The sequence below is a fragment of the Fonsecaea nubica genome (genome assembly GCF_001646965.1).
Source record: "Fonsecaea nubica strain CBS 269.64 chromosome Unknown Scaff6, whole genome shotgun sequence".
NCBI lineage: Eukaryota > Fungi > Ascomycota > Eurotiomycetes > Chaetothyriales > Herpotrichiellaceae > Fonsecaea > Fonsecaea nubica.
The window spans coordinates 418,369-441,537 of NW_019173679.1; the positions used below are offsets into that span (position 1 = coordinate 418,369).

Below are 23,169 nucleotides of genomic sequence, written 5' to 3' on the forward strand. Positions count from 1 at the left end.
GTTGGTTCGAGGAGGGAGGGTGGACGGGAATGGCTCGGTGCCGGCTAGCAGCCTCTTCTGTGGAATAACAGGCAGGCGGACAGTCGGGCAGGGAGGTAGGCAGGCAGGGAAAATGCGGACTATCAATACAAAGTGAGTTTCTTTCTGGAGGACACGTGGGAAATTCAGAGTGCCCGGGTAGATATGAATCCTTTCCGCCTTGTTGGAGTGCCAAAGCTGTATACTTGTCCTTATCGACTGCACATGGTCACATGGACCGAGAGGCTCACCAGGCTGGATTCGGCCTCCTGACGTTAACGAGACCGGGTGGATCTAGTCATAGCGACACTGCTCACAGGCACCGAGTCCGAAAAAAGTAAGCAAGTACGCGATATGTACGGAGTACGAGGAGTCAAGTATATCGTCAGATTCGCCACCTGCGGCGGATCTGGGGTGCATGGTCATCGCAACTGGACCCTGCACCGTCTGTGATTCGTGGAAAACATGACAAAGACCTCATACACATCATACATCACACGACCACAAAACAACCACAAACCACGAACGAATTCCTTACTCCCTGGACAAAAGGTCCCTGTCCACCCCGGAATGGTCCAGCCGCTTCGGAGGTAGCGATATCTCCTGGGGTCATGAACAACTTGACTTGGTTCTAAACTCATCGGTGATGTGTCATCCATCATCACCTGGATCCCATTTTCTATAATGACACATAATATCGTGAATAGAACCCTCCCAAAAATGCCAGAATTGCCTCCGTGAAAACATTCCCGTCCGTGGCTGTTGCCAACCCGTCTCAGTCATAACCCTTGTGTCTTTCATGACTGTGCCGCCGTCCGTCGTGACGACCATGACTGTGGCCCCGCTCGTGCGAATCCACGTCCCGACTGTGACTTCGCGAACGACTGTGGCTGTTTTTCCTGCGGTATTCCTTCTCCCAGCGTTCCTGCTCGCGCTCCCTCTTTTCCTCTCGCCATTTCCTGTGTTTTCCATAGTCCTTGCCACCGACCCATCCCACTAATGCGCCACCCACGGTCCCGAGCCCCGGGAAAAGCAAATCGCCTATCAGCCCGCCACCAGCGGCACCGAGAAATCCATCGGCCGCGGTCGATCGAGAGTGATCCGATATGCGACGGCTTCGCTCCTTGTGCTTTCTTCTGTTGGGCTCAGGATCTGAGGAATAGCCAGAGCCAGAAGGGTCATTGTGCGACGGTCTGTGCTGTGGACGATTGTGAGGTAGTCCATAAGGCTGTTGGTAGGCCTGAGGTACGTATGGACCTGGGGGATATGGAGACAATTGCTGCCCAGGATTGGCTTGGAAGTTGGGTTGGTTGAGAGGGTATGCTGTTTGGCTTGAAAGGGAAGGTCGATGCTGTCCAGCCCCTACAGATGATGGAGCGAAGTGGACTTTCGGTTCATTATTGATAGATTGGTAGGCAGGAGGAGGAGCATGGGGAGGTGGACCATATGGAGAAGGCGGTTGAACACCAAACTGTGGACTGAGATGGCTCGCTTGACCTGGTTGATAATTGAACCCAGCCTGCGAGGAGTGTACTCTCTGAGGTTGTGGAGGCACATATTGCCCATTGTTGTGTTGTTCCAGCGGAGGCCTGGGGCCTGATGTAAAGTAGTCTGCGGCTGCCATCGTGGGGGGGCTTATGAGTTGTGCTCTCGGTAGAGATGAAGATGGGGAAAATCAGGTTCAAGAGAGCCGGAGTTGGTAGGAAGACTTATAACAAGAATAGGAACCACATGCTGTCGGATGTTGATCCGTCACAAGAGGCAAAGGACCTTGGACGGTATTGAAAGGACTGCCATGACTGCCTAGCGAGGCTAAATACCGGTTCGTGGAATGTTCGAAGAGGCTGGGGGGGTTCGAACTGTTCAAGTCACAAGCGCCAGTCATGCGCCAACCAAGGTTCTGGATCTGAGTGAAGCAGGCGGGAGAGCGGGGATTCTCGCCTCTTACTCAACCACCTCTGAACTTTCCGGTACTAGGTTTCCCTGATCAGCTTCCTGAAACTCCGTCCTCGGTGGCTCTGGTGGTTATGGTCCAAGTCTGAACATGATTCGTGGAGACGCTGCCCTCCCGTAGTTTGGGTGTGGCGCAAGCTGGGGCGATGAATCAGAGAACTTTGTGTTTGTTCAAAGTTCCCTAGTCGTTTTCGCGTTTTTGGCTGATCCCCAAAGCGAGCGGGACGCCCGATTTTCTGGGGAGCGCTGACATCCCTTGAGATTGCCTGAGAGTAGTGTTAGGTAGCCTCTTTGGATCCCTTGATTGTCACTCAACTTCGCCTCCGTTGGTAATGAGGAGGAAAAGGCCTCCCACCAGCCGACGTCATCACGATGGTCGCCAAGCCCGCCAAGTCGTGAATGGCTGTGCTCCTCATTGGCTGGTAGTGTGTGTCAAATCCCAAGTACTCAGGGGTTTTGTTCGCGAAGAACTGGCGAGCCCTGTATATACAACACCCCGTGTCCCGACCCGTCCTTTCAAGTCCCTGCGTGAGGGATGAGACAGCACAATATTCTCAAAACTCCCGCAGCCCATGAACATGAGTTACACGATCATCAAGCTGCTCACCGCTTCTCAGGCAGTACACACGAGACAGTCGGCCCCATTGTTCCATGCCTTTTAGCTAGCGGCAGCGTCCTGCGCCTTGAGCCTTAAAATTCGACTTAAAAAAAGCCCTCGGCATATTGCAGGACTATCACTGACAGCTAAAGCCAAATGAAAGATGTCTGGAGAGCAAGATTTGGTGACAGTTTGCCTGTACATAGGTCTGCGCGACCTGTCAATGGCTGCCTTGCGCATTATAGCTCCTCCAGGCGCCTGGTAATGCTTACATATGTCCCAATAGAATTTTTGTTCAAGCTGTCATAAAAGTACATTGAGCCTCGACGACAAAAGGTCGCAAGAACAAAAAGGCTCGAGCAGACACTAGCCGACAACTTCGCCTGCATCCACCAAAATCGGGTTCCATGGTTTGGCTCCGGGCTCTTCCATTTCGCTGGGCAGTCGAAATTCGGTCGGGCTGTAGAGATACCACCCCTTGAGCGCTGCGACAGCTGCTCGTGTTCTCGCTTCGTCCAAGCTGGCCCCTGCACCTTCTCCTAACAGGTCACTGCCTGAATATATTCCCACCACAAAGACAGGGGTCCTGCTCTTCCGACCAGTTTCACTCAAAATCTTGGCCACAGGTGCCTGGAATCCTTCTCTTCCACATAGTCGACTCAAATCTCGGGTGGGGTTCTTGAACTGGAACAGACTCGACATGTCCAATTGTCGAGACATGAAGTGGTCACTGTAGAATTTCTTCGCGGCGGCTCTTCCAGCATGCAAGTATACTGCACCAATCACCGCTCTCACAAAGTTTGTGCTGGCTCGTTGTAGAGTAACGCCTTTCGAGGCCAAATCCTCTGCCGGAATTGGACGTTCTGGCAGTTCACCAAACTGATCGTTGTGTACCGACTTGGCGCTTAAACTCCGCGTCCATTTTGCTCTCGGATCACTATTGCTGCTGCTTGATCCTGAAGCTCCGTCTCCGACTCCAAGAGCTTGTTCCGGCGGCATTCTCTTGAACTGCAACAGACCTGGGTCAACCTCCCCTCCAGGCTCCGCCGCAGCTTCCACACCCCATTCTCTGGTCATCTGCGTCAACGTCGCCGGACCATGATATGCGTACATGGCCGCGTATATGACGGCGAGTGGTAACCTTGGGTATTGACTGATAATGTATTCAGAGGTGTAGAAACCCAACAAATCATTCCCAAGCAGAGCAAATGCTTTGTTGTTGAACCGCATAGAGCGATCCGCCGAGTCGTCAATGAGGGTTCGTGCCAGAGTTTCGAGGGGAAATCGAGAAGGTAGGGCGAGTCGAGCATGCAAGGCAGCTAGTTTGGCAGACGTTTTCGCTGCGGCAACCGGAGGTGAGGGTAGCTTCATGAGTTCTTCTTCCGACAGGTACGGTCCATCTGTGACCTGATGGAGAGATTCATTTTCGGGTTCTGAGGGTGCAGCGGCAGTTGCTTGGAAACGTCGATGGAGGTGGAACTGACATTGGAGAGGTTCTGGTCTCGTTCGAGGTGAGAGTACAGTGCCGCTCCATCTCAGGAGCCTCGACCTCTTCATGAGAACTGAAAGAGCCTTTTGTAAACTCTGGAGTGACTGCGCAGTGCTCTCGACGGGGTTGATGGAATAGAAACCCTGAGGGTGATTGAGCGCTGAGTGCCAGCGAAATCGATGGTGCAAGAGACTTTTTCTCCTGCGACACGAGACCACGGAAAGTTGAACGCGAAAGGAAATTCGGCTGGAGAGACATCAGCCAATCATATTTTGTCTTGGCAGCCGAGCCTGAAGAGGCCGTCGTTCTGTGCGTCCTTGATCTCTGTTTCCTTTCCACCTCAGTCTCTGACAAAACATGTTTTCTCAATCTACAACCTATCATCGCCGTGGCAGGCATCTATATCTTTGCGGCTTGGACATATGACAAGTTGAAAACAAGACATCCGAGCCAATGTAGATGCCAAGTTCTTCCGGAATGGGGATTTACAGGATGAGCATCAGCTCAGAGCCATGGCACTCTTGAGAGGTTCCGACAATCATCATGGCCGTCTACCTCGCTGGCGGTATTGGTAAGACAGGCATACACATTATTGGTCTGCTGCCCGGCTGCAAAAGTACCTTCTTAATTCGCCTCTTGCCGGGGCCAAACTGCTGCACCACGCAGTGCCCGTGATCAGATGGAACTGGTTAAACCCTTCAGCTGTTATACTCCCTCTCACGTGCATTTTCCCGGGCCACAAAGGACATCTGCAGTCTATCTTATCTCACTAGAGATTCCCCACCCTGCACACTCAATAAATGCCTTTACAGATCTAGCAGCTGAAAACTCCCAACGGACAACCGTGTTGAGATCGTCATCCATCATATTGGCAAAGTTCGGCACCACCTGGTGGGTATTGGAGTGGAATAGTGCGTGATCCGCATAACTTGTCTGTCACGAGTGAGCCTCAGGATCGCAGGCTCGCGCTGGCTTGCTGGTTGGCTTCAGGTGGGTCAAAGAGAGAGGATGTCGCAGCATTAACCTACCCACAACCAGGAATGAGAACATATTTCATACAGCTTTTCAGGCCGGCAATATTCCGTTCACTACTGCTACTGATATTGCCGACGTGCCATAGTCCACATTAATCCGTGAAGCTTCACGGCTTTTCAGCTGTTGGCTATCAGGGTCAAAGCTATTGAGTTACGCTGAGGTGAGATGATCCGACTTGGCAATGAAGTCGCGACAACGAGGCCCACAGGTGCAGAGAAGAGACTGTCACCCAATTGAGCAATGCGTTAGAATGCAGAATTGAGAATTCAGTCTATCTGCCGAGGGCGATATGCAGAGATACACCCAAGCCGGACTCGCCGGACAGTCTACGACCAGAATGTATGGCAGTTAAATTGAAATGGCTGGTGGAAGGGGCACAGTTACAGCCACTTCTTCTAGGAAATTCCACGAGAGCAATCGAAGAGGGGGAAACCCCGAATCCAGGAAAGGGAATATTACTGCGAGCGGGCCCTGGCTGATGTCGAATAGCTCCAGTTTGAGCATACGGACGAAGAGGCAAGCAAAAAGAATCCTTGCTTGTCTTTGGTCAAAAGGTACTACCTCGCTAACGCGGCTCCACGGTAAATGCTGACAGTGTCTGTCTGTTCCTGTTCGCCAAACCCACTGAACCCGCCACAGCATTATTAAAACCTGCGGTGTTGGCCAAAATCTCGCGGCGGGGAGTCTTGGCTCCCGCAAGGCTTGTGTACCTGTCTATATCTATTATTGGGAGCTTGATATAGTAAGCACTTCTAGAAGCCAAGACCGACCGAGCGGGACTCTAGGGCGACGACTACTGTGGACGAATGGGTCTTTCGGCGGTGCTGCTATAAGGACATTGGGTGATTTGGGCTCGTCCAGGCGATATTGGGTATAGCGACTCCCTTTCCGCCATCGAGCCAATCGACATAGTCGCCTTGGCGAGCGCTTTGTCACGCCGCGCTTCCCAGGCGCAGTATATACGCATTTCCCGATTCGGACAGGTGTATGATTCTCCCAGTGGTTCTGGTGGATACTGACGACTGGTTCATCCGAGGAATCGGTCTTACTTCGTATATGCGGAATACACCATACTGTCCTTTGAGAAGGGACATCTGTGGTGGGCTGGAATGGGTATAAAGATGCCATGAGTTCCTCACCAGTCATACGATTCCTCTCCTCATACAACACAGACAAACAACAAACCAACCAACTTACTACCTTTCCTTACTTTTTTATTTCCTTTCCTTCATTCTTTCCTTACATTCTTTGGGCCCAACTGCTCTACATTCATTCTTTCTACCAGCCAATAAGAAAATATCTAATCCCAAAAGCTTTTCAACTCAAAAACAAAACAACATAATCCGAAAAATGCATTCCAAGGCCATCGTTCTCTCTCTCCTCGCCGCTACCGGCGCTTTTGCTGCTCCTCACAGCCGTCGCAACTACGACGACAAGGTCAACGTCGCGCTGAGCGATGGAGGTGAAACCGGCGCCCAGGTGAACCTCAAGTCCAATGTCAGGGACATGGCCGCCCCGGCCATCAGCGGACCCTTCAACTCGATCGAGATCCGACTCGGCGAGGACGTCCAGAACAAGGAGCTCCGTTGCCAGGCTCTTGACAACTATGGAAACCCCATTGTGGCCACACGCGGCGCCAACATTGACACCACCTTCTCCGATGCCGACAAGGGCGCCTGGACCTTCCGCGAGTCCAGCTATGTCAGCGAGGTTGTTTGCGACCCTTCGTTCGTGAAGATCGACCCGGCCTCGGATGAACTCAACTTGCGCGTCATCCTCCAAAGCCAATCCACCGAGACCGGCTCGCAGACATCCCTGCCTGCGGGCTACCGCGCCGAGTCGGCTCCCGTCGCCACCAGCGGTCCCTTTGAAACCGTCGAGCTCTCCGTCGGATCGTTGGTCGAGAAGCAGGACTACCGCTGCCAAATCCTCGATATCCACGGCAACCCCCTGATTGTCCTCAGAGGCGCGAACCGAGACATCACCTTCTCCGACGCCGACAAAGGTGCCTGGACCCTGGAGACCCCGAGCGAGGTTGGCGACATCGTCTGCGACCCTACCTTTGTTGCCCAAAAGCTGTAAATGAATGAGCTATGAATGGTGGGAGAATATACGGACGGGGCTGGCACGACAGAACAGAGAGTCAGGAAGGGTTGGCTGCCACTGGCAAATTGTGTGCATGGGACGGATCTTTTGTTACTTGAGTTGCATAGCAATTGGCGTTTTTGTGTTTTCTTATCAGCATTAGCGACTGGCGTTCTGTGTTGTATGATTTAATAGACACTCCTTTAGCAATACTTAATCACAAGAAATATTCTCTGTGACCCGAGAAGATGCGCAGTGTCCTGCTTTCCTGAAGTGATTGAGTCCTGATCCGACCTGGAGAGATTGGAAGAGGTCATACGCTAAGTGCTCCTGAGCTTCACCGTATTCTACGGTCGATCATTCACCCCTACATATGTAGATCAAGATCTCTCGATATGTATCAACCAGCAGTCTCACATTCCTCCATCTGCAGCCTCCAGTTGATTAGGCCGGTCCGATCGGTCCTAGCCGTGCACCCCAGGACACCCCAGGACATGTCTAACTTGTCTCAGTATCAAACTGTGTTCCGGATCATTAAACCAAATACCCCTAGACGGGCCGGTCAAGCAGCCAAACGCAAGCATCAGACCAACGGCTTCTCAGCCAACCCTTCTGGCGTCTCTGCTCGCGATCGCAATGTCAGCCTTGACAATGGAGACAATATCTCCAGGGCGCAGTCTCGGCTGCAGAAACTCGAGGAAATGGTGACGACGTTGATGCAGGCAAATCAGAGCACACATGGGCAGAGTGGACAGGCAACGCCTCCTCATTCTGACAATAGTCTCCAGACACTGTCGATGAGCATACGCTCCGACACAGTTCCAACGTCCTTGACGACGGACGCTTCGTCAGCGGCAACAAGTTCTCTGCCGAACGGTCATCTGGCTATCAGAGGTGTCGAAACCAGATACCTCGGGCCTACTCATTGGGCTGCGATCCTAGAAAATGTTTGTTTGTACATCGTTGCTCTTGGCCGGGTCGTCAGCCTCACCGTGCACAGATTAAAGATATTCAGGAATGTCTTGCGCCGGAGCCAGAAGAGGCAGAGGACGGGGACTTCTCGACATACAGGAACGACCCTGACATTGTCCTGTCCGATCTACAGCCTTTGACCATGGCTGAGGTCTGCACTTCTCTGCCTCCCCGAGCCGTGGTGGACAAGTTACTTTCAGAGCAGTTCAATGCGCGATTTTTACATATCCGTGAGCACTCTTCATCGGTTTGTTGTAGAAACTTGGCTTACCGTTGCAGCATTTATACACAAGCAAAAGTTTTTGCGAGAGGTAGGTCTCACCTTAAGACCACTGGCATTGGAAGATAGGGGACATTGATGACTAGCAGTACGAATCATTCTGGAACGATCCCTCATCAGCCTCTTTCCTTTGGATTTCGATGCTTCTCTCGCTCATCCATCTGGGCTCTCGGATTGCACGACCCGAAGAGACAGACTTTTTTCAGTGCCTCAAAGAAGCTTCGGGCCTCTTCTTTACGAACGCGGGTCGAGCTTTGGTCGCTGGTCATTACCAGAAGGCTCGTCCCTACAGCGTCGAAGCTATGCTGCTCTATGCCATCAGCAGGTTCTTTCAGCGAGGGGCTTCTGAGACTGAGCCTTGGCTGTTGATGGGGGTAGCTGCCCGTCTTGCTTTGAGAATGGGATACCATCGAGACCCGAGTCATCTTGCTCACATTTCGCCGTTCGAGGGCGAAATGCGCCGGAGAGTCTTCTCCACGGTGCAGACCTTTGAACTACTCTTGTCCTTTCAGGCAGGACTGCCAGCCATTATCCACGAGGAGGACTGTGACACCGCACCGCCAGGCAATCTGTTCGACGAAGACTTTGACGAATATTCTACGACAATTCCTCCATCGCGGCCGCCCACGGACCCGACGCCGATGCTTTACTACTGCTACAAAGGCCAGCTAGCGCAGGCATTCAGAAAAGTGGCGCAGCAGGCTCTGTCACCGAGATTTCCAGCCTATGCGGATGTCTTGAGCTTGGACGACGAACTCCGTAAGATTCGTGCTGGAATACCGCCGAGCCTTAGATGGAGGCCGCTCGGTTCTTCCATCACCGACGAGACTCACACAATAGTGCACCGGCTCAACGTCGAGCTGGTCTATCAGAAGGGCATGATGATCCTTCACAGGAGGTATCTGAGTCATGACAGGACGAACCCTGCATTTCAATATTCACGGAGTGCCTGCACCGGCGCCAGCTTTCAGATGCTGCAATATCAAGCCGAGGTTGACCGAGCCACCCAGCCCGGAGGTCTGTTGCACAACAGTCAGTGGACGTCGGCGAATCTGGCACACCATGATTTCCTGCTGGCAGCTATGATTACTTGTCTCGACCTCTATGAATCTCACCGGCAGACCGGCACAGAGGCCATGCCAACACTGGACTCGGATGCACAAAGACTGCGATACGATGCTCTGAAAGTCTCGCACGATATTTGGCAATCACAAACATCAACCTCGTCAGATGCTAGGCGAGCATCAGATATTCTTGCCATCATGCTCTCAAAGATCCCCAGGCCAGGACCCCAAAAGAAGGAAGAAGTGAATGGAATTCACAGCGCAACCGCAGATATAGTTCAGCCACTGTCGCAGGTAAAGTTGGACGCCGTAAGGACCGCAAGCACGAACCAGAGTGTGCCATTGGATAAGCCTACGATACCCCTGCATGATGATGGGCTTGAAGCGATCCACGATCCTGCATCCCGGGAGCTTCTCGATGTGTTCTTTAGCGATTCCTACATGATTGACTGGGTTAGTTCCTCTTCCCCCTCCCACGTTCTATCGTCGTTGCTTACCAAGTCGTCGCAGGGTGTTCTCGATCAATACATCCAGGATGGGTCAGCACCGATGAGGTCGTTCGACTTTTGAAGCCTGACATACCGTGAGAGACTGACCAGACATATACCCAGAAAGTCTTGTGCGGAAGCACCATCTTGAGCCAGTGTCTCTTATGCAGTTGCATCTCGGCTATTAGCGGCTTGGCAACCCAGGCACAAAGTCAATGTCCATTCAGGCTACCGTTTTGACTTGGCCATCAATCGCAATCTCCCATCTTTGCAGCATCTGAGGTTCGATCTGGTTTATATCGATTCAAAGTAGACAGATGAAAATGACTCTCGAGAACAACGCGGCGTTCCTCGACGGGCCACGACAACGTCTCAGAGTGGGACCCGCCAGCATTGGGAAGCCTGGCCCCGGAGAGATTCTGGTCAAAAACCATGCCGTTGCAATAAACCCAATTGATATCCTAGTCCAAGATCTGGGCCTGTTCATTCAAAACTGGCCCGCAATTCTTGGACATGACATCGCCGGAGAGGTGGTCGAAGTGGGCGATGGAGTGACTGGGTTCGAGACTGGAGCACGCGTCACAGCACACGCCCTGGGGTTCATAACCGGAAAGTCCGAGGGTTGGGGGTTCCAAACATATACCATCATCCCAGCACATGCCGCAGCGGCTATCCCACAAAGCTTGAGTTATGAAGACGCTGCTGTAATACCGATGGCTTTCTCCACCGCCGTCGGAGGACTCTACCAAGATGGCTTCCTGGGTTTGCGGCTTCCGCAGAACAGCCACGAGAAGACGGACCAGACTCTCCTAGTCTGGAGCGGCAGTTCGAGTGTGGGTAGTGCAGTCATCCAGCTTGCCGCTGCCTCCGGGGTCAATGTCATTGCAACCGCGTCGCCAAGAAATTTTGAATACTGCAAATCCATTGGCGCAACGGAGGTATTCGATCATGCTGATGAGAATATCGTTGAAAAGCTGGCAGCCAGGCTGGAGCAGAGTAGCTTGGTCGGCGCTTTCGATGGTAAGTGTGGGAGTGAAGTTAGCCGATATTGTAACACAACTAACATATATTTCAGCGTTCGGTGCGGAAGACAGCACTCGCAAGGTTGCTGGAATTCTCTCACGAATTGGAGGCGGTTTGATCGCTACAGCAGGGCAACCACCAGCAGAGCTGCCGGAAGGTGTCACGGCCAAACAAAGTAAGTCATCGTCCAACGATACGTCTTGAGAAAGTCTACTAATGTAACATCAGTGCTGGCAGGATTGGTGCCAGACACAGATGTCGGCAAAGCTCTCTGGAAGGATTTTCTTCCGGCTGCGTTGGCGAGCGGCCAATACAAACCTGCGCCCCGCGCAAATGTCATCGGCGAAGGGTTGGATAGCATTCAAAGTGGGATTGACAGGTTGAAACAGGGAGTTTCTGCAAGCAAAATCGTGGTCAAGTTGTAGACAAGAAATTGGTACTCGGTAGATAGATATATAGCAGGCTAGAAAAGGCAAGTATGCCGATGAAGCTCTCGGCGGCCAATCACAGTTGGGCCTTTGAAACTGCACTGCAAGGCACCTCAATTGAGTCCCATTCTCCCTCTCAAGCTCATCCACCATCTCACCCACTTTACCTTCCTCTCCTCACCCTCCATATCGATCCCCATCCTCCCCGCCGCGACTCTCACAAGACCTCACAGCAACGATGGGCGGAGGCGGCAAAGTCGCTTACCCGAAGCACGTCTGGTCCCCCGCCGGTGGGTGGTACGCACAACCTCACAACTGGCGAGCCAACACGCTCGTCATGGGCGTGGTGATTGCCGCGTGCGCCGGACTTGCCTGGAGAGTCTCGGCGAACAGGGAAGTCCGGACCAAGATGCCAGAGAAGGGCGTGTTTTTCCCGAGTCGGTAGTAAGTTCGATCCCGAGCACCAGTTGGTTGGTTGGTTTGATGCGTTTGGGTGGGAGTGTGGGAAGTGATGGCAGGATGGGTTGTGCTCGATGGAGATGCCTTGGATTCTTTTATAAGTAGCGCTGGGGGCTTATGCTGACGGTTCGGCAGTTGGAGCAAACAGATAATCGAGCACGAAAAGGCGCAGAAGGGCCAATAAACCACGAACCGGTCTCCCGAATTACCCTACCGACACAAAATGAACGTCGAGCGAATCCAGCCGTCTTCTCTCTTGAGCAAGAAGGTACTGCTCCACTGTACATACTTTCAGAATACTTGAGGCACGGCGCGCAGTTGGCTGTGTTGTGACAACTGTGCGAGCGCCGGAGGAGAGAACAAGCAGCAATGAAAGAGGCCAACTGCAGAGTATCAAGACATTAAGGGAGGCAGCACAAGAATGATAAAACTGTACATATCACACCGCGTCAAATATGAAGAGAACCTTGCCTTGCTCGACCGGTCTTGCAGGAACCGCAAGTTCAGGGTCTTCATTGACAAATCAATGACACTTACGAGACTTGGAGATACTTCTTTCGGCAGTGTATGTTCAGCTGCATGAGCTTGAGAGTTGAACGGCTATGTGATCTCTCTCTCGTTTTACGTAGTTACGGAATCGCTCTGGATATGCCTCTCCATTCCAACAGTCACCATCTTTCGTTGATACAGTAGGCATTCCCACTTGCTCAATTGCATACCCAGCCGCGACGGTGGCGTGAAGCAGTGCGAATAAAAGCCTGTTCTGGCCACCAAACACAGACACCTCAGGAACCTCTAGTTCTTTGAGAGAAGCGTCTTCAGGAGGAGGGGTCGTGGTCCCCGTCATGGCCATGGCCAGCGCTCCCAAGAATGTGTTCCCCCCACCGGTCGGATCCACGACTTTTGCCTTACTTTGGTGATATGCCGAGAGATGTAGACCCTTTGTGCTCCCGACGTATGTGGTACATCCGTGGGCGCCTTCTCTGACCACCAAGGCCGTTTTTAGCGGATTCAGCTGCTGCCCTCGGCCTTGTTGTCGGTTGTCTAGCCCGAGGAGCGCCTCGACCATCCGTTCCCGGGAGGAGAAGTCGGGCATTTCCTTGAAAAAGGACGCGAACTCGTCGGCGTTGGGGCTCACGACGTCGACGCACGCAGCGGCCTCGCGCAGCCGCGACAGTTCCTCGGGCGTGCACAGGTCCGGGATGGGCTCCCAGACGAAGATCGGCCTGTCCCTGTGACTGTCACTGTCACTCTCCGAAGGAAACTTCCGTCGCCGAGCCAGGATGCCCTGGACCAGCGCCATGCACCGCGCAGGGGAGCAGACCATGTGGAACGCGCGGGCGAGCACCTGCTCGTCGGACAGCGAGTGCTGGTCCAGCCGCCGCTTGGGCGTCAGGTACTTGAACGCGCGGGACTCGTTGGACCCGTAGCCGTTCCACGCCGTGGTCGTCAGGCGGGACCCGTCGAAGCGGAACACGCAGCTCGTGTGCCACGTCTCGATCGCCGCGCGAAACTCCGCGGGGAAGTCGGACCCCATGTCGACGATCCAGCCCACCGACGAGGCGTGGAGGCTGCCCGCGGCGAGGCGCGCCCCGAGCGCCGCATACGTACCTGCGCCGCCGATGATTCTCTCCTGCGCTTTCTGCGTGGTGCTGCTGGTGCCATCGAGGTATTCGATCTTGTCTGTACTTTCGGAGGGTGAATTAGTGGATGAGCTGGTAAGCTATATACATATGGTACGAGTACAGTACCAAAGTAAACAGATAACGTGCAGAAGACACCACACCAGGGGAAGAGGGAGGGGGTATAGCGGACCAATAATCAACATGCCCAGCGTACAGAACGCGAGTCTCTCAGGAGGACTTGCCCCATTGTCATTATTGTCGGCCTGAGCCATACGAGGAGGTTTGTCGAAAACTGAAACACACGCTCCACAACCTGTCTGTCCCGCTTAACCTTTTGAGATTTCCCTACGTAGAACTTCCTAGGTTTGTAGTTCATGGAGAGAAAAATTCTGGCGGCGTTATTCCTAGCCTCGTTACGTGGGAATCTCCGGCTGGCGATCAAGTCTCCTACGACAAAGTGATGGCAAGGCTGACCAATCAGAAAAATGCGATAAATAGGGAGATAATTAGCACGCGGGCCGGTTTCCCAAAGCAAATCGACTTCTTCTCACAGGTCTCTTCATCTTCATGTCATCGCCTCGTCTCTCTGATTCTCAAAAGGTGGTCACAGGGTTCAGTCCAGTCCACGTGGACCCATGCACCCTACTACGGAGGGATTCCATCCCCAAACTATTACTACCTTGTACCACCCAGCCAGTATCTTTTCAAAGGGATTCATTCCGTAATACTTTTTAGCTCATCGGATCCTACGTCGAACCTGGTAAGGTGCCACCCGCTTTTACATAAGCTTTACACCTATTGGTGGTTGTTGGGTCTGTTGTAACAAGGCGTGGATCTCGAGAACAATTCCCGGGCGGAAAAAAAGGCCCCCGTTGTCGATCGACAAACAAGGTGTCAAAAGATAGAGGAAATATAGTGCAAAGGAAGGGAAAAAGTGGAAAAAGGGGTGGGTAACAAAAGGTGTTTCCGCCCGGTGCTGGCCGTAGGTAACCACAACCACTTCCACAACTACAACCCACCCCTCGCCTCTTTTATACCTTGTTCTATTGCTGCTTTTTCTATTGCTGATCGTCTGGCTAGTACTTGGTTCAATTTGTGCATCGCTGCATCGCTCAGTGTCCGTGGGTCCTCGGTGAAGGAAATATATCAGTGTCAGCCTGCTCTAATCTCCAGTTTGAATCGACACACACACACACACACACACACGGTGAAGTTGCAATGATAGAGAGGAACCACGTCGGGGCCGACACCATGCCTCACGCCAAACAACCGTGGATCGAGACGCCCTTGGTCGAATCGACAGTCCTGTCCAAAATCGCTGGCTGGTAAAGAAAACCACGCCCCTCCTCTTGGATACACCCACGGATTTACTATTTGCTGACCCATGGCTCGTTCGTACAGTCGCATCTTTCTCAAACTCGAAAACCTCCAGCCCTCGTCGTCATTCAAGTCCCGGGGCATCGGCAACTTGATGCTCAAGAGCATCCAAGAACAATCAGAGTCCCCCTCAGACGACCGACCGCTGCACTTCTACTCCTCCTCCGGAGGCAACGCCGGGCTCGCCTGTGTCACGGCCGCGACGTCCCTGGGCTACGCGTCCTCGGTCGTGGTCCCCACTAGCACGGATGAACCCACGGTAGCAAAGTTGCTTGCCGCGGGTGCCAGCGAGGTGATTGTCCACGGCGACAGCTGGTTCTTCGCCGACCAACATCTCCGCGAAGTCGTCATCCCCGCCGCGGAAGCCAAGGGCGAAAAGGGCATCTACATCCACCCCTTTGACCACCCTTTTATCTGGGAAGGCGCGGGCACCATGGTCGAGGAGATCCAGAAGCAGATGCCCGACGGGGATGACAAGCCTGACGCCATCGTCTGCTCCGTGGGCGGCGGCGGCTTGTTCTCCGGCATCATGTACGGCCTCGACCACGTGGGCTGGTCCGACCAAGTCCAGGTACTGCCGGTGGAGACGCTGGGCGCCGACTCGCTGGCCCAGTCGCTGCAGCAGAAAGAGCTGGTCACCCTCCCAGCCATCACGTCGGTCGCGACCTCGCTAGGCGCCATCCGCGTCGCCGAAAACGCCTTCCGCCAAGGCCAGCGCCCGGCCGTCACGTCGGTGGTGCTCGACGACGCCGAGGCCTGCGCCGCCTGCTGGCGCTTCCTGGACGACGAGCGCATCCTCGTCGAACCCGCCTGCGGCGCCAGCGTCGCCCTCGCCTACGACGGCCGCTTAAAGAAGCTCCTCAAGGGATTCTCCGCGGCCTCCAAGGTCGTCATCGTCGTGTGCGGCGGCTCCAAAATCTCCCTGGACCTGCTGACCCTGTACCGCGACAAGTACCAGAAGCGGAGCGAGGAATTGGCACGGAAGTACTCGTAACGTAAGCGCTGGGTGGCTGAAGATCTGCCAGGCGTCACTACGCTTTTGAGCGTGACTCTGTATAAATTTCTTGCGATGGCGCTTTGTTCAAACGGGGTCGAAAGACGGATTATCTACCTGCAGGCTACGAGCACTCGTCACGGATAAAGAGACGGTGGTACCTACCTACCAACCAACTTATACAAGAGATATGAAGAAAAAATATGTGACATAAAATGACATCGAATTTTTTATTTCTATCGTTGAACAATCACTTTTTCCCCCTGGCCCGAGAAAAAGGAAATATTTGGTACCGCCTTGACTTATACAGACTGATTTGATTCGGCTTTTTGACCAAGGACATGTATGAGGATACATAACTCCTGGACTTGGATTGTCGTTTTCGTGCTGACATCTAGCTCAAAATCTATTTTACTTGTTCCCTGGGGAACAAGTAGTCCCTGAGCCGCGGGTTCTTCTTTGACCGGTCTACTACAAGTCTCGCATTATTGGGCCGCAGTTCTTAGAATTCGGCGGCAAAGTGTCAGCCAGGAAGCCGTGCAAAAGTCTCCATGAATTTGCCTGTAGTTCCTGCGGCCTCGCTTGCCATGCCGATGTAGAGTCTGTTGTTCCTCAGACGGAAGAATGTCGACTCGAGCGCTGTTCCAGTCAAACGCTGACTCATTATGGACTGGCAAATCTCGCGATCGAGGCTGACAGGGGTGTTTTCGTAGAGTGGCTGCTATATGCAGTTCGAAGAAGGTAGACGATCCCACGGGTCTTCCCACGTCGTAAAACATGAAGTCTATGATCGAGTTCGGACATGCCTATTCGTCAAGGCAGAGGGGGAGCCGTTCGGATCTTTGATGGGAAAAGCCCACCCCTGGAAGAGGTCAAGGTCGAAATCACCACCGACTTCTCGCCTGACGTCGAGCGGGAGGACACGTTGGCTGATGCAGGGTCTGTGGCCATCACTGCTTCTGAAGATATCTTGTCAGACACCAAATGACTGGCATGAGATAGAAGAGCATCGAGAACGAACGAGGTAGACATACATCCGATGTTGTTATTCTCAAGCCTTGGAAGCTGCTGAATTTTGCTGTTTTGCGTAGGGTGTTTAGGGCAAAATTTGATGCTGGAGAACGATCGAAACTTTTGTGACTTTCTGTGGTGAGCTCATGCGCAGGCCCCTAGCAGGGCTTCCAAACAGACTCTTCATATCTTCCAATCATAAAAGTTTCAGGTGACCGGTGACCTGATCAACCACACTCTTGGGCCCGAGAACGCCCAGTACCGTGGCACTGCCGGCGGCGATTTGTGTCCTGCCAGCGTCGTGTATGATCCTTGCGCAGAGCCCCAAGCTAATAGCTTGTGCCTGAAGTGTCTCCAACTCCTCCTCAGACTTGACTTGCACCGCAATCTTCGGCTGTCCACCCCATTCCCAACGTTTCAGCAGAGGAGCCGAAGTGACATGGTTGAGTAGGTATTTATAGCACGCCAGAGTCGCATGGGAGCATTGAGCGGCAATCTTGCCTGCGGGAGAATTAGTCAATGGAACTGGCAACCGATTCCGGATCTCCTTACCCTTGCCCATGCCTAGGTCTGTCCTCACTGCTAAAACAAGCTTCACCTCCTCCGTTGAGTCCTTGAAGTCATTCAACTCTTTCCCATCATCTTCCTCTTCGTCGTCCGCTTCATCCTCGTCGTCTGCTTGGTCGTCGCTCGAGTCGGCGTGGACTTTGACGTCGTAGCTGTTTGGCCAGCTTTTCTTTGCCTGGTTCGCACTTCCGGAACCACCAAAAACACCGATACTGGAGCCCTGGCCTATGAAATAGCCTGCCAGCAGGCCAAGAATGACAGAAGAGACCGCCACGGCCGTCAGAGAAGGAGAGGTTTTGTCGGCCATGCTTGAAGAACCTTGCGGGAAGATCTAGCCGGACAGAAAGGTAAATGTAGATCAAAGCCACACCTCAGACCCCTAGCATGCTCTCAACCGACCCATGCCCCAATGAAGTCACCTCGATATTTCGTAAGAAGGTGGGTGAACGGATTGCTGGGAAGACTTGGAGGCAAACACGCCAAGCAATACTGAGTGTCTTGGCACGATACTCGGGGAACCTGCCTCGGCCAGGTTCGACCTGGTAGATCGTTACAAGAATCTCATTTCTATACCATGTCTCTCGCAATCTATATGATGGGAGCTGTCGGCCGGGAGCCGCAATAGCTGGCTCCCACTCAGTCTTCAGCCTATTAAAATACTTCTCTCGACATCCAAGCTCGGTCATCGAACTTGGGTTGTCTTTTGCCTCCACTTCAGTTCTGCACCCTTTTCCTGCTTTGATATGAGATGAGATGGATAACCGACCGCACGTCAAGTCGCTGCAGCTCTTTTGATCCCCCCCAAAACACCCTTGAATGAAATCAATCCCAGTACTTCCTCAACAGCTCCTCCTCAACGCCAGTCCACCTCGCGTACGTTGCGAGAATTTTGCCAACGTAGTTCATGATCCCGCCCATGAAGCCTGGGAACCTCGACTCGCTCATCTCGCCGACCAGAGCGGCATGTAAGATGCTATACGGCATACCGGTTTTCGGGTCGGCCAAGCCATCGTTGTTGAGACCAAAGAGTACGTACAAGCTCCTTTCAAAGCCTGCGTGGGCGGGCACCACAAATCCTTTGAAGGTGACGTCCTTGTCTCCGTCATTGAAGAAGCGGTGGTGGGTGCCGATGGGGATCTCTGCCGACTCGCCTGGCTTCAAATGGAATGGTTCCCTATGGCCCAGGATGACACCCAAGTCGCCTTCGACCGCTTCGAACCGCTCGGCATAGGTGGTGTGGTAGTGGAGGGGCGGACCACCTCCTGGCTTGCACACGAGGATGGCATTCGCTTCTTTGCCTCCGGTCTCACACCCGTATGTTGTCCATGTGATTGTCTCTCCCGAGTTTTTGTTGACGATGGTGTGACGCTTCTCGTCCCTGATTCCAGGCGGAATGTTGCGGTTGGTGTTTGGCGACGACATTGCTGGTGTTCCTGTGAAGATGGCGATATGGGTGTTGATTGGAGTCGCTTGCAGCAATCTGGAACTTGCAGGAGATATTTCACGTTTCTGAGAGATTGGATTGCTCATCTCACATCCTGGGACACCGCTGCACTGCATTTATTTATATGCTCGTTGGTCCTACACGCCAAGGGGGATTTTGCCGCCCAGAGCACAGGTCGTTGTCTCCAGAGCCATCTCACAAGCGGGCCAAGTCTCGACACTACTTGTAGAGAAACCTACAACGACTCCAGTGCTTTACACCATCAGCTCGAGAAGGTAGCATCACCCAGGCAAATCCTGGCCAGGAAGAGCTGGTTACAAGGGTCACCTAGACCTAGAACAGGCTCGAGGGAACTTGGCGAGTATCTTTGCCAGGAGTCCCGCACTGCCCGATCGGGACGAAGCCTTTGTTTAGGTGTACTTACTTATGAGTAGTACTACGCGGCTGTTTGGTGTTTGTAAGCGAGGATGCCGGCTGAAGTGAACATTGGTAGGGGCAAGTCGAAAGAGGAAGTACGTTTATTCCCGCCCGGGAACGGGAAACGGTGGGGGGCTAAATTCTCGTATTCAGGGCTCGTCTTACCACCTCGTCTCGTCGTGCTTTGTCGCTACCACCGTCGCTCGCTCTTGGCTGGCGTGGCTGGTATTTGTTAGTACCTCGTATTAGTATTACTAAGCCCGGTTTCTCTCTCTTGTCGCGCCAATGGGCCAATAGTGCTTGGGGTTGGGTGCCAAGGTGGTACGAGGTGACAAAGCAAGGTCATGGCCAACCAAGTCAGGGACTGAAAGTAAGGGTCTCATGAGGTACAAGGACAAAGTAACATCGTGAGGTCGTGGGGATGGATCGGGGTTAGAATGCGATAGATAGAGGCATAGGCACAGACACAGACACGGTCGTCATAAGTGGTCGCTACTGCCACGATGCTCTGATACCCGTGTGTGTACATAACAGGATTGAGACTGAGACTCAGACTACCTAGAAGGCTTGGGAAGGTTCCATTATGCTCATATTCATATTCAGTTCATATCCAGTTCATGTTCATGTAAGCTGCAAGATCTAAGATGAAGGTGTACTGTGTACGGTGTAAGATGGCTTAAAAATCAAAAAAGAGCTGCTGGTGATCCCCCATCGGCTCAGTATCTGTCTGTCCCAGTAATTGTTTGTCTGGTCTTGCCCAACCTGGCCCAACCTGGCCTGGCCTGGCAGCCAAAGGGTCTGAACACCCCTGAAGGTTCAGTAGGCGATTGAAACATGAAAAACACCATTAAAGCGTAATGAAGCTAAATAGACATGCATTAATAGTCCTCAAAACTCCGTCGACCTTGATGATTCTGTTCCTACGGCACGTCCGTCCTTAAGTATCGCGTGACGAGGGGACAGAACCCAGAGACGTTGTATAAGGTTCATATTATATCTATAATCCACTCTCGCAAAAAAAAAAAAAAATTAATTTTCTCACCCCATTATCAAGCGCCTGCTCAGCTTCATTCCTTCCCCTGCATGCATGCTGCCATGTGCTTGGAAGACGGCTTCCAGGTCCCTCTTCGCGCTGCCGCCGGGTTGCGGACACGTGCCCAGTTCGACGCAATAGTTTTGTGATGAACAGGATGGGCCGAAGAGGCCGTCGTTCCTTACACACTTGTCGAAGACGAGGTCCGGGTACTTGTCCCTACAGTCGCTGTCGGTAGTGCAGGTTTCGCCCAAGTTTGAGCAAAAGGCCGCGCCAGTGTTGCACTGGGGCGTATGGCCGTCAGATAGGATATTGCACAAGCACGTGCCACCGCTCATGTTGAGACAGTCATTGAACTGCTCCGACGAGCAGGCTGACGATACGGCTGGTGGTGCTGATGTTGTTGTTGTGGTGGTGGTGGTGGTGGTGGTGGATGGGGTCGTAGTCACGGTTGTAGTGGGTAACGTCGTAGTGGTTGTGGTTGTGGTTGTTGTTATTGTCGTCGTCGTCGTTGTAGTCGTGGTTGTGGATGTTGACAGCGTAGTTAATGTAGTTGTAGTTGTAGTAGATGGCGTCGTTGTAGTTGTCGTGGAGGTTTCCGTGGAGGTAGCAGTCGAGGACGAAGAGGTGGTAGGAGAAGTGGTCGAAGAGGTGACGGATGATGTAGTGGAAGAGCTGGTTGAAGAGATAGTTGGAGAGATGGTCGGAGAGCCTGTGGACGAGCTGCTGGTGGAGCTTGTACTTGGAGTCGTGGTACTCTGTAGACTAGTTAGACGTCTGTATCGACCCCCCTGATTTCTTCAACACTTACACTGGTCGTTCTTGACGTCGGTGAGGTAGTGGCAGGGCTTTCTGACGTTCGTGCACTTGTCGTTGTTGTCGTGCTGTAGGAAGGAGTTGTTGAGGTATAGGTATGAGGCTACAGTAAATAGCGGTTAGAGACTATGCAGTACTCAAAGACGCAAATCTTGTTCTGTGCTGTATACGACTCACAGATGTGTACACGGGATGGTCATGGCTGCTGCGAGAGTTTGTCCTTGTCGAAACCTTTGTTGAGCCAGTCCAGGCTCCCCTTGTATTAGAGACACTCTCATCACCCTTGCCTGTCGAGCTTCGCCATGGTTCCCAGGTATGAGGATGCGAGGACGTGCCGCCTTCGTGACTTAGGCTTCGCGAAACTGGTGCTGAAGGCCGAGTCGTCCATTCGGACCAGTCCTTAGAGGTATCGCAAGGGCAAATGTAATGAACGGACGTCACAACCTTGGTCACTGTGGTGTCAGGATCAGCCCAGCTGCTCCATGCCTGGGCAGATCCTGGACCCAAAAGAAGCAGAGGAAGCAGGTAACGAACGTGTGCAAGCATTTTTGCAATTGGAAAAAGAATGGACACCAGAGAAACCGTCAGAGATGCGAGGCCAACAGAAGAAAGACTGTAGTTCCTGGGAAGCTGCGAACGTCCAGAGTCTTGATGGATTTATCGAGGACAGGATTTGTTTAGACTCTGATCCACTTGTGTCTGGTCCCGGGGTGGCGACTTGTGACCTGTGACCGATCCGATCTTTCGGGCAATTGTGAAGGCGCTCGTTTGCCCAGTGCCGACACCTGCTTCATAGGTAGTATCAAGAGCTAAATCATCGCCTCACTCCGAGTACAAGTACAGCCATGGCTGTTACGGCTGGAACTCAACCTTGTGGCTGAAGATGGAACTCGCCTCCTAGATGCCTCGAGGCATGGCGCAAAGGTGGCCAGCTCGAGGAACTGTGCCAAAACATCTGTGCGAGTATACGAGATGGATGGACGGTAGGGTCAACCACCCACCCCCACCCATCATGCGCGCCATCATGCTATCGTTTGAGGCCGTTCAGGCACAATCTCTTCTTCCCATGATGGGCAAATATGAACTCGGTACATGCTCATCTGACGTGCTTCTTGGTGAAGAAGTGGGTAGATGTAAAATGTCTCTCCGTAACGGGCATCGTGGAACGCAAAAAACCCATGGTCGAGGTCTGGGCGACAACCAATTCAGGAACCGTTTAGGGGCTAAAAACGCCACGTGGGGTAAATTGTCCTGAGTCCTGACTCCTGGCCCAGATCGGCTCATTGACCCGACTCGCTTCGCAAGATTGGATGCTTGGGTTCGACCTTTTGTGGATGTGCTGAACGTCTCATCGACCGAATTAGGCGTGATCTAGGCTCTGTTTACTGTTTCTAAGTTTGCTGGTCGTAATCCGCCGAGAATTCGTGGCTTGAGGGGGATATCTGATGCTGCTTGTTTCGAAAGGGGTGGAAAATAAAGGTCAACGATGTCTTCCCATGGGCGGCGGACCGAACTCAATGCACACCAATGAGAACTTGAGGGTAACGTGCAAGAAATAGATGGGCGTCTTCGGTCCTCCCGAAGGTGTGGGACAGTCCAGCCGAGAAGTCCATATTTGTACAACCGCAAATTATTTCAGCTTCCTGAAGAAACGCCTCTGTCTGCGCCAAGCCTGGCATCAGATTAAAGTGGAAATTTCAGCCTTGTCGGGTGACAAGGCTGTTAGGGGAAGGACGCAGGAGGCACCAGATGCCAATTCATAAGATCACAGCCTTTCATGATACATGAGTTCTGGATCCTGGCCGGAGTGGAGAACAGCACAAAAGTTAATCGACTCAGACCACAATGGAGCCAGGTGTTGCAGAACCGATGCATGATGTTGTAGAGCAGTCTCGATCGACCGACTGCAATTCCACACCTGTGTCTCTGGAAGCATGTTATCTAGTCATCGTGTGAAGGCAAGAGCGAATGGAGGAGACGCACGAGACGGTCG

The 23,169-nt window shown here is 52.9% G+C and overlaps 10 protein-coding genes across 10 annotated transcripts; 4 read left to right on the forward strand and 6 right to left on the reverse strand.

The window, feature by feature from the left end:
* Window positions 1-793: 793 nt before the first annotated feature.
* AYO20_01543 (hypothetical protein) lies at window positions 794-1,642 on the reverse strand (the record flags this gene model as incomplete). Its single annotated transcript, XM_022639849.1, has 1 exon — window positions 794-1,642. The coding sequence occupies one exon, from the start codon at window positions 1,640-1,642 to the stop codon at window positions 794-796; it is 849 nt and encodes a 282-aa protein (XP_022504237.1).
* A 1,293-nt stretch (window positions 1,643-2,935) lies between these two features.
* AYO20_01544 (hypothetical protein) lies at window positions 2,936-4,126 on the reverse strand (the record flags this gene model as incomplete). Its single annotated transcript, XM_022639850.1, has 1 exon — window positions 2,936-4,126. The coding sequence occupies one exon, from the start codon at window positions 4,124-4,126 to the stop codon at window positions 2,936-2,938; it is 1,191 nt and encodes a 396-aa protein (XP_022504238.1).
* Window positions 4,127-6,443: 2,317 nt separating this feature from the next.
* AYO20_01545 (hypothetical protein) lies at window positions 6,444-7,175 on the forward strand (the record flags this gene model as incomplete). The annotated part of the gene is made up of 1 exon (XM_022639851.1): window positions 6,444-7,175. The coding sequence occupies one exon, from the start codon at window positions 6,444-6,446 to the stop codon at window positions 7,173-7,175; it is 732 nt and encodes a 243-aa protein (XP_022504239.1).
* Window positions 7,176-7,672: 497 nt separating this feature from the next.
* Window positions 7,673-10,064, forward strand: AYO20_01546 (hypothetical protein; the record flags this gene model as incomplete). Its single annotated transcript, XM_022639852.1, has 4 exons — window positions 7,673-8,125; window positions 8,179-8,380; window positions 8,430-8,461; window positions 8,517-10,064. 4 exons carry the CDS (start codon window positions 7,673-7,675, stop codon window positions 10,062-10,064), a joined length of 2,235 nt encoding a protein of 744 aa, XP_022504240.1.
* Window positions 10,065-10,305: 241 nt separating this feature from the next.
* AYO20_01547 (hypothetical protein) lies at window positions 10,306-11,430 on the forward strand (the record flags this gene model as incomplete). The annotated part of the gene is made up of 3 exons (XM_022639853.1): window positions 10,306-11,002; window positions 11,058-11,180; window positions 11,234-11,430. The coding sequence occupies 3 exons, from the start codon at window positions 10,306-10,308 to the stop codon at window positions 11,428-11,430; spliced, it is 1,017 nt and encodes a 338-aa protein (XP_022504241.1).
* Window positions 11,431-12,463: 1,033 nt separating this feature from the next.
* AYO20_01548 (hypothetical protein) lies at window positions 12,464-13,789 on the reverse strand (the record flags this gene model as incomplete). The annotated part of the gene is made up of 2 exons (XM_022639854.1): window positions 12,464-13,575; window positions 13,732-13,789. 2 exons carry the CDS (start codon window positions 13,787-13,789, stop codon window positions 12,464-12,466), a joined length of 1,170 nt encoding a protein of 389 aa, XP_022504242.1.
* A 979-nt stretch (window positions 13,790-14,768) lies between these two features.
* AYO20_01549 (hypothetical protein) lies at window positions 14,769-15,888 on the forward strand (the record flags this gene model as incomplete). The annotated part of the gene is made up of 2 exons (XM_022639855.1): window positions 14,769-14,842; window positions 14,919-15,888. The coding sequence occupies 2 exons, from the start codon at window positions 14,769-14,771 to the stop codon at window positions 15,886-15,888; spliced, it is 1,044 nt and encodes a 347-aa protein (XP_022504243.1).
* Window positions 15,889-17,095: 1,207 nt separating this feature from the next.
* Window positions 17,096-17,773, reverse strand: AYO20_01550 (hypothetical protein; the record flags this gene model as incomplete). The annotated part of the gene is made up of 2 exons (XM_022639856.1): window positions 17,096-17,400; window positions 17,452-17,773. The coding sequence occupies 2 exons, from the start codon at window positions 17,771-17,773 to the stop codon at window positions 17,096-17,098; spliced, it is 627 nt and encodes a 208-aa protein (XP_022504244.1).
* Window positions 17,774-18,288: 515 nt separating this feature from the next.
* Window positions 18,289-18,888, reverse strand: AYO20_01551 (hypothetical protein; the record flags this gene model as incomplete). The annotated part of the gene is made up of 1 exon (XM_022639857.1): window positions 18,289-18,888. The coding sequence occupies one exon, from the start codon at window positions 18,886-18,888 to the stop codon at window positions 18,289-18,291; it is 600 nt and encodes a 199-aa protein (XP_022504245.1).
* Window positions 18,889-20,708: 1,820 nt separating this feature from the next.
* On the reverse strand, window positions 20,709-21,376 carry AYO20_01552 (hypothetical protein; the record flags this gene model as incomplete). Its single annotated transcript, XM_022639858.1, has 3 exons — window positions 20,709-21,125; window positions 21,172-21,244; window positions 21,354-21,376. The coding sequence occupies 3 exons, from the start codon at window positions 21,374-21,376 to the stop codon at window positions 20,709-20,711; spliced, it is 513 nt and encodes a 170-aa protein (XP_022504246.1).
* Window positions 21,377-23,169: the final 1,793 nt, after the last annotated feature.